Source organism: Glycine soja, chromosome 18 (assembly GCF_004193775.1).
Source record: "Glycine soja cultivar W05 chromosome 18, ASM419377v2, whole genome shotgun sequence".
Taxonomy (NCBI): domain Eukaryota; kingdom Viridiplantae; phylum Streptophyta; class Magnoliopsida; order Fabales; family Fabaceae; genus Glycine; species Glycine soja.
The window spans coordinates 52,469,190-52,478,809 of NC_041019.1; the positions used below are offsets into that span (position 1 = coordinate 52,469,190).

Below are 9,620 nucleotides of genomic sequence, written 5' to 3' on the forward strand. Positions count from 1 at the left end.
ACATTACCAAACAAAATTTACCCAAAAAAAGTTATATATCAATTTAAATTATTTTTTAGAATAATATTAATTTAAATTATGATATATTAAACTATTATTTTTTATTTACAGAGATGCATTTCACACAGCAATGAGCAATTTTTTTAATAATCTCAAAATACTATCCTTTTATATTTGCATGTATATTATTTATTTTTCTTAATGTCCCGTCCTTTTTTATTTTTGTATCCAAACTAAATTTAATTTTTTAAAAGAGAACAATTTAAAATAATCTCATATATTAATTTAAATTATTCAATACAAATTTAAAATATAACTTAATTATTTAAAGATATTTATTTAATATAAATTTTAATTATAATATATAAAACGTCGTAAAATACTATTCTACTTAAAATAAATAATAATTCACAAAAAAACTTAAAAGAAATATTCAATCATCATATAACTATATAATTTTAATTATTAAATTCCTAAAAAGAAATACTCAATTACATTGAAAGAGTGTAGTTGTTTAGGTTATTCTTGTTCCAGTTCCAACTTCCAAACCCCCAATGGCGGCCCCGGGCACCGAGGAAGCTGTTAGTTGTGTTAGCAATAGCACACACACAGCGATGGAAAACGACGACGAACACAAGCTCCACAATCACAGAGAACAAGTACAAGAACAAGAACAAGAAAATGAAGAAGAAGAACAAGAAGATGAGGTTTGGAGTTCTTCGGATTCTGAAATCGGTGAAGCGTTGGACTGGTTGGATTCAAGGGAGGAAGATGAAGGCTCCTCCTTCTCCCTCACTTCGTGGCGCCCCAACGCTCATGGCGGCCACCACCACCATTCCTCCACTCTGCAACCTCTCGCCAATCGCAACCAGAAGTTCTCCCATCACATTCGTGCTTCACCCTTGGAGGTTTTCTTGTATACCCTTTTGCTTCCTTTCATACATTATTGTAAATAACCAAATGGGTAGCTCCTTGATCCCTCTAAACATTAAAAGGCTCACTTTTTTATTTGTTTTTTTTATTAAAGCTTGGATTTTTTTTTTATGCCTGTTCATAAACTAAGCTAATTAATTAATGGGTGTTGGGTTTAGCGGAAGGGCTAATCTTACACAACATGATGAATCAAAGGTTTGAATTCTGCCTAGGAGAGCTGCTAACATTTTTTGGGTATTGGGTTTAGTGTCTCACAGTTTTTCCAATAGGATTTGATAAAGTTCAAGGTAGAGAGATAGAAAGAAGAGAAAAGAGACACCGAGTATTACTTTAGATAATGCTCAAAATGAGCAAATCAATTTTTATATGAATACATTAGGTCTTATATAGCTAAACTTGTAACTAATTTGTAACTAACTTGTAACCAACTAAACTAATTTTTAACTAACTTGTAACCAAGTAAACCCATATGGGTGATTGTATTCTTTGGGGGTTCTGTGGAGTATGTTTGTTGGTTCTAGTTTTAAGATAGTACTTGGTGGTGCAGGAGTGGGAAGGGAGAATGAATGTTGGCATGTCTAATTCTGTGACGACAGCAATTCGCAGCAGTGTTCGAGACTTGGCCATTGGGAAGACTAAAACTACTGAGAAAGCAGACCGGGCTACTGTTGAGCAGGTGAGTGATGGTGATTTCATGAAATCCAGTACTTAAATATCTTTTTTTTTTTATTATTTGATTTTCTTCTTCATAAAGAGAAGAATTTGTACCTGTTCATAGTTCAAACAGACATGTATGAGCCTTATTCTTTTGCTGATGCCTTTTCTACCATTACTATGCAAGTAACTCCAAAGTTTCCTCCAGGCAATTGATCCTAGAACGCGCATGGTCTTATTCAAGATGCTGAACAGAGGTGTCTTTCATGATATCAATGGATGCATTTCAACTGGAAAGGAAGTATGTGATCCACCTGAAGCTTTTGTTTACCTGTTTGTTTTTATGATGATGACATGGTTTGGATCATCGACTATATGTGATATCAAGACACCACATTTCTGTTTCTTACTGTGTTGTTTTCTAACAGGCAAATGTTTATCATGCAACTAAATCTGATGGTCAAGAACTTGCAATTAAAGTATACAAAACATCTGTTTTGGTATTCAAGTAAGTACAACAGCTGTAGCTTGTTTCAGCCTCTTCTGTTGCTCTAAATTGTATTGAAGGCTGAAGTGTTTAGAAAGAATTATATAGGCAGCCATAAATTCTTTTCTTTTTAAAGAAAAAAACTGGGACATGTATTCAAGCATAATTCTTTTATTGTTTTTGTTTTATCATGCAAAGTTTTTGTCCATGTGCTGGATATTGGTATCTTTCTCTTCTGTTCTACTGTTCGTAATTAAATTGGGGTTTTATTCACTTACTGATGCATGAGGTATTTGATAATCTGTACTTCTTTCTGTTCTCTCTGTTTATCTGTGTATAAAATATTGTTAACGAATTTATGAATACTCTGGGCTTAGGATTACTGATACATTCTAGATAGATGTTCTTTTAATATATTCCTTAGATACATACAGCACAAATGCAGCTTGTAAATCCTAATGTATTTCTACTACTTTGACTGGAGAAGAAGTTTCTTGATTCAAAGTTGTTTGTTTTATGAACTAAATTATATGATCTTATTGATATCAGGGATAGAGATAGATATGTGCAAGGAGACTTCCGATTTCGAAATGGATACTGCAAGCATAATCCCAGGAAAATGGTAAAAACATGGGCAGAGAAAGAAATGAGAAATCTTATGAGGTTTGTATTTGTTCTTATTTCATTCTATTTTTCTACTAAAATGCTTGTAAAATTGAAGTACAATATACTAAATTAGACTATCTAAATAATCAATGAAGTACAATATATGTCATTGGGGCTATTGTTAATAATCCTTCTTTGTAGGTATGTATTGAAGCACTATAGATCTTAGATAAGTTCCATAATGTCTTTCACTTGAACCCGGAACTTGTGTGCTTATCCTTTTAGGTGCAGGATCTTTTATGAATTTAGTGTTTCTATGGAAGGAATTAAGTTTTAATGTGCACTAGAGAGGCAGTGTTTTTTGCATCAATTTTTCTTTCTGTACTACGTTTTCTTTTTCTGTAAGTGGCTCCTTTTGTATACTTGCTGTGCATGTGGGCTTGTTCCTTTGGTTGTTTCCAATTAAGAGAAACAAAAAGTTTGATTTCGTGCTGGCCTGAGTTGTTTCTTTATTTAACCCTGTTTATATTTGATTGCAGGCTTAAGGCAGCAGGAATTAGGTGTCCTACGCCATATCTTCTGAGGCTACATGTTCTGGTTATGGAATTTATAGGTATTACTTTTGTTCTGAATTTCAGAATATAATCTGATGACTCATCATTTTTAGAATACAATTAGGTGTCCTACACCATATCAACTGTTTGTGTGTGACCAACTGCTTTTGATTATCTATTAGTCTATAGTTGATTATATGGAATATCAGTGTATAAATGTCTACCATTGATAAAAAAAAGGGATGAATAGTTCATTGCTCTTTTCATTTGTATTGAAGGTGGAACTACTTGTAGTTACCCTCAATAAATGCAGTAGAAAAATTACACCAATCCATTGAGATATGGTATGCTACAAGTGAATATTTTCGACAAGAAATGAGTCCTAATTTTAGGATCAAATTTATTATCATCAGTCATAGAAATTTCAATTTTTTGCTGCTGCATATATAATTTCAAAGTTATGTTGTTTTTGTTGTTTCTCACAGGAAAATCTGGTTGGGCTGCCCCTCGTCTTAAAGATGCAGCTTTATCTTTAGACAAGTTGCGGGAAGGCTATGTTGAGGTGTGTCAAATCAATACAGTATCCCAATGATGCTAGCATGGTTTAGTAATTAGAAGTTAGAACGCTTTCGCAGTTGTCTTAAATATTATATAAGCTTCTTATTTACGTTGTCAGAACTCAGAAGCTTATTGTCTAGAAGAGAAATGCCAGCAACAGTGCAACACACTCTCCAACATGCTCTTTTGATGACACTACTATTGTTTTAAATTTATTAGAGCTCACAAATATTTATGGGTCCTTATTTGATTTGTATCATACTTGATTTTGTAGTTTCCAATAATTTTTAACCAATAATATAGTGTGTTGGAATGAGTGTGTTGCTAGTACTCTTGTCTAGAATGATTACTAAAAAAAGCTCACTAACGTGGTTAATGTATGACAATTTTATACTGTCTCTGGAGTTTCATTTAGGGATTCTTAATGGAAACACTTCTGTCACACATTTCTTCTAGGTTTCATTCTTGATGGAAACACTTCTGTTTTAGGTTTCTAAGGGTTTGAGGGTCTTTTCCATGCATCAAATAATTACAGTTGAAATCGTGAGCATTTTTTGTTTCAGATTATTATTGCAATGCGGACATTGTATCAGAAATGCAAATTGGTGCACGGTGATCTCAGTGAATATAATATACTTTATTTTGAGGTGAACACCCCTTTTCCAGTTTATATTTCATTGATTTAATGTCTATTTGTCAATAGTTAATCAATATGTTCTTTATTTGTCAGGGTCACTTGTACATTATTGATGTTTCTCAAGCTGTTGATCCTGAACATCCTCATGCCCTTGATTTTCTGCGTGAAGATTGCGTTCATGTGTCTGTGAGTACTTCCAATTGCTAACTGTAAATTATGGATTTTTTGTCCACTCCCTTAATTGATGTGGGGATAATATGGAAAAAAAGTGTGATTAAGTAGCTTTTTATGGCCTGCAGGACTTCTTTAAAAAGCATGGTGTAGCAGTCATGACAATAAGAGAATTGTTTGAATTTATTGTCGATGCATCCATTACTGATGATGCCGTGGATAGTTACTTGGAAGAGGTATTTGGTATTTGTTTTATTATTGTTTATACTTTTTGAATAACTTCAAAGAGATCTTAATGGTTTTCAAAATATTTCTAGATGCAACAAAAAATTTTGACGAGGGGAGATATATCTGCAGAGGATGAGATTGCAGACTCTGTATTTGTGCAGGTAACTTGCCTTGTTATCATTAAATAAATTTCAAAACCTGATCTAAATCACCAACATGGGAGTTATTCCCTCGAGTCTAACTGACTTGACTCGGTTGTGACTTGCCTTTAATCTTGTTGTGTTCTTCAAGTTTCGGTCTTAGAAATCACAGATCTTGCTTTAATATATTTCTTGGGTTTGTGTTCCTTTTCTTGAGTCTTAGAAACATCAGTTCCGAATTTCATTTTGTAAGCCCTATTTCAAGTTTTTCCTTGGATATGAACTGTGAATCTGTGATACCATATTAGAATTTATGTGTGAACCATATCTTAGAATGTTATAGCCAAGTAGCCTGTTTGTTCAAAGATACCTTGACACTTTGGACTCATGGCCCTCTTGCTCTTAACTAACTAACGTGGGACATGTTCTCCAACACTCCACTAGTTTGTTAATATATAATGGAATTATAAAATTCGTTCTTTATTCTTATTTAACTCTCCATTCCCTTATTTTCTTTTCAAAGCATATGTGATATTGATTTTAATTATTTTTGTTTTTATATTTTGAAGAACTGAAATGGTGTTCAGATTTGGTCATCCAGAGCACTATCTTTGTGGTCTGTTTAGCACATTTATCTTTTCTCTCTTTTCTTACATATTTAATTTCTTGAAATCTTGTTACAGTCCTATATTCCGAAGACACTAGAGGATGTGAAGAATGCTGAGGAGGATGTACAACGGATAACAAGTGGGAAGGACACCAAAGATTTATACTATCAGACCATTACTGGACTTAAACATGCTCTGTCATTAACACAGCCTTCCCAGCAAAAAACCCAACAGAAATCAAGTCCCACAAAGGATTCACCGGCTGTTTCTGATGATAAATCTAAACTCTTAGAGGATGATGCTGAGGGTCAATCTGACGAGGATGAAGATGATGAAAGCAATTCTGAAGAGGATTCACCCTCAGAAAGTGAAGTAGATGATCCTGCAGATAAAAAAGCTGCTAGAAAAGAGGCTAGGAAAGAGAATAAGAAGAAGGTGAAGGAGGAGAAAAGAGAAGCACGTAAAACTAAAGTCCCTAAGGCTGTTAAGAAGAGAAAGAAAAAGTTGGCTAAAGCAAAAAAGACCAGATAGATAGTAGTTATATATAATGTGGCTGAGTATTGAGTTTCCCTGGTAGTGTGGATTTTAGATACAACCTAATACAGCAAATATATATATATATATAAAAAAACAAGAGCAATTTTGTTCACTCATATTATCTTGAGAGTATCTGTTATAAGGAGAGGTTACTAAGCACAAGACAACATTGTTACCGGCCTATAGTTTCTTGGCATTCCACACAGTTCCTGTTACATATGTCTGCATTACCTTTCTGTCTTTACACTTTGTTGTTTCTATTCAGTTGAATGGAAGTGTGTAATGGAAATAATTTCAACACCTACATACACTTCCTTCGTTTGGTTTTATTAGATTTCAAATTTTGTTGGTTTCTTCTGGGAAAAAATGCCGCAGTATTAGTTTTCTAGTTTAACTTGTGCATATACCATCGAGTTTCTATTATAATTGTAACAGGGTTATGCAATCATCATTTGATAAAACTTCATATATAGATACTGGCAGTTAATAGAAATAGTATTTTTTTTGTCACAAATAAAGAGAAACGATATTATAGTCATGTTTTTTTCAAAATTTGTGATATCTTAAAGCATCTCCATGGGAGTGTTTATATGAATTATTAAAGTCTAAGTAATGTTGCTTCTTTTTGTTTCACCGGACAATTGACATGAAGTTGTTTATATAAGTATTATTGTTTAACTAAAATTTTTAAGTATTGTAGGACCTATAAGATTAATTGAAGCACTCATTTTAGTAAAATAGAGTGAATTTTGTGCCAAATACTTAAATTTATATAAAATTATAAGACTCATCAAGATAAATAATTCATTTAAATTATGATGTATGATAGATGCTCTTATTTGTCATTCTTTTTCCTTGCATGATTTTACTAAGTGCAACTATTAGGTGATGAGATATTCAACATGCACTTAGGTAAGTTCTATGATATGTAATCAAATTTAAGAATTTTAATAACTATTCCAATAATACATTCATCTAACAAATTTTCACTCTAACACATTAACAATACAATCATCCAATATCTTAAAATGAGACTCACATGATTATTTTACAAAATACTTTTTTTATCATAAAAACGAATTTATTTATATAAAATTTCGTTTTTATTTTACAACTGAAAATAATGTCTACATTCTCCTCCTATTTATTAAACTTAAGAATCACAAAGTAACTTACATTTAGATAAAACACAAGTTTTAACTAATTAAGAAATATCAAAAAAGTTTAACACAGTTGATAGATGATTGAATTCCTTAAACATGTTGATAGAAGTTCAATTATCTGATTATGCATTTGGATAAAACTTTGTTGGAAGATAAAAAAATTTACTTTCATATGATCTCTATGCTTCAAAAGTTTGTCCCATGTACTAGAATACCTTGATATCCATTAAAAAAAAAAAGCTAGCTAAGAAATGTGAACGGCAAGGAGTAGAAAGAAGGCAAGAGTATAAATAGTTAAAATATCTTCTCATGTTTGAAGCTTAGTCTTGTTTTCAGAAACATGGTATAAACATGGTGAACCCAAATCTCAGAACAGACCCTTCCACCATTTACAACCTTCTCAAATCCTATGCACTTTCCCCCTCAACCATCCTCAAAGCCCACCACCTCTTCCAACAAATCCACCGACCCACGTTGCCCTTTTGGAACCTCATGATCCAAGGCTGGTCCCTCAGTGACCAACCCACCGAAGCAATTCGCATGTACAACCTCATGTATCGCCAGGGCCTGTTGGGTAACAACCTCACATACCCTTTCTCTTCAAGGCCTGTGCTCGAGTCCCTGATGCTTCTTGCGGTACAACGATTCATGCCCGCGTTTTGAAACTTGGGTTTGAGTCTCTTCTCTTTGTTTCCAACTCCTTGATCCACATGTATGGCTCTTGTGGTCATTTGGACCTTGCTCAGAAGGTGTTTGTTGAAATGCCTGAGACGGACTTGGTTTCGTGGAATTCGTTGATTTGTGGGTATTGTCAGTGCAAGAGGTCTAGGGACGTGTTGGGTGTTTTCGATGCAATGCGGGTGGCTGGTGTAAAGGATGATGTGGTGACTATGGTGAAGGTTGTTTTGGCATGCACTTCTTTGGGCGAGTGGGGTGTTGCTGATGCCATGGTTGACTACATTGAGGAAATATAACGTGGAAATTGATGTTTACTTGGGGAATACACTGATTGATATGTATGGACGGCGTGGTTTGGTTCATATGGCTCGTGGAGTTTTTGATCGGATGCAATGGAGAAATTTGGTTTCTTGGAATGCCATGATTATGGGTTATGGGAAAGCAGCTAACTTGGTTGCTGCTCGGGAGTTTTTTGATGCTATGCCGCATAGGGACGTGATCTCGTGGACTAATTTGATCACAGGTTACTCTCAAGCAGGCCAGTTTACGGAGGCCGTGAGGCTTTTCAAGGTAATGATGGAAGCTAAGGTGAAGCCGGATGAAATAACGGTTGCCAGTGTGCTTTCTGCATGTGCTCATATTGATTCACTTGATGTCGGGGAGGCTGTTCATGACTATATACGGAAATATGATGTGAAAGCTGATATTTATGTTGGAAATGCCTTGATAGACATATATTGCAAATGTGGTGTGGTTGAGAAAGCATTAGAGGTGTTTAAAGAGATGAGGAAGAAGGACTCTGTCATGGACTTCGATCATTTCAGGCCTTGCAGTTAATGGCTTTGCAGATTCAGCACTTGATTATTTTTCACGGATGTTGAGGGAAGGTGTGCAGCCATCTCATGGAGCATTTGTTGGAATTTTGCTAGCCTGTGCTCATGCCGGATTGGTTGATAAAGGATTGGAATATTATGAAAGCATGGAGAAGGTTTATGGACTGAAACCGGAAATGAAACATTATGGATGTGTTGCGGATCTTTTGAGTCGCTCTGGCAATTTACAAAGGGCATTTGAATTCATAAAAGAGATGCCTGTGACTCCAGATGTGGTAGTATGGAGGATATTGCTGAGCGCTTCTCAGGTTCATGGAAATATATCCTTGGCTGAGATTGCCACAAAGAAGCTTCTTGAATTGGATTCTTCTAATAGTGGTAAATATGTACTTTCATCTAATACTTATGCAGGCTCCAATAGAAGGGAAGATGCTATTAAAATGAGAGAACTGATGGAGCAAAGTAATGTACAGAAACCATCAGGTAGCAGTTGCATAGAAGTAAATTGTTCAAACAGTTTTCAAGATTCTTGTTTTATTGAACATAAAGAGAAGAGTGAATTAAATGATGTTTAGAAGAACCATTTATTTATTCACAAATTGATTTCATTTGTGGGACAGCCATGGACAGAATAAACCAAGGGTCTGAAAATTTTGAACCTGACCCCTGATGGCCTAATCAACTTCGAATTGTCAATTGTTACACGAATGACTTAATTCTAATTGGTATCAGTTTCCATGAAGCAATATTTTGATGTAAAACTGACTGAGTTGCTCATTATGGATTACAGATGGAATTGCAAAATGGGCATTGGTTTGATGATTCCTAAATTG

The 9,620-nt window shown here is 34.4% G+C and overlaps 1 protein-coding gene and 1 pseudogene across 1 annotated transcript; both read left to right on the top strand.

Moving 5' to 3' along the window:
- Positions 1 to 498: 498 nt before the first annotated feature.
- On the top strand, positions 499 to 6,465 carry LOC114396643 (serine/threonine-protein kinase rio1-like). Its single transcript, XM_028358731.1, has 12 exons — positions 499 to 908; positions 1,481 to 1,609; positions 1,796 to 1,888; positions 2,016 to 2,095; positions 2,624 to 2,737; positions 3,220 to 3,293; positions 3,720 to 3,796; positions 4,356 to 4,439; positions 4,523 to 4,615; positions 4,729 to 4,836; positions 4,918 to 4,989; positions 5,652 to 6,465. Exons 1-12 carry the CDS (start codon positions 555 to 557, stop codon positions 6,105 to 6,107), a joined length of 1,734 nt encoding a protein of 577 aa, XP_028214532.1. The 5' UTR covers positions 499 to 554; the 3' UTR covers positions 6,108 to 6,465.
- A 1,065-nt stretch (positions 6,466 to 7,530) lies between these two features.
- Positions 7,531 to 9,611, top strand: LOC114396642 (annotated as a pseudogene).
- Positions 9,612 to 9,620: the final 9 nt, after the last annotated feature.

Bases quoted from the DNA above. Each gene is read 5' to 3' on its own strand.
- LOC114396643 (XM_028358731.1), top strand. From the start codon at position 555: ATGGCGGCCCCGGGCACCGAGGAAGCTGTTAGTTGTGTTAGCAATAGC. The intron at 1,610-1,795 runs GTGAGTGATGGT...AGTTTCCTCCAG, and splicing joins ACCGGGCTACTGTTGAGCAG to GCAATTGATCCTAGAACGCG. The intron at 3,797-4,355 runs GTGTGTCAAATC...TTTTTGTTTCAG, and splicing joins TGCGGGAAGGCTATGTTGAG to ATTATTATTGCAATGCGGAC.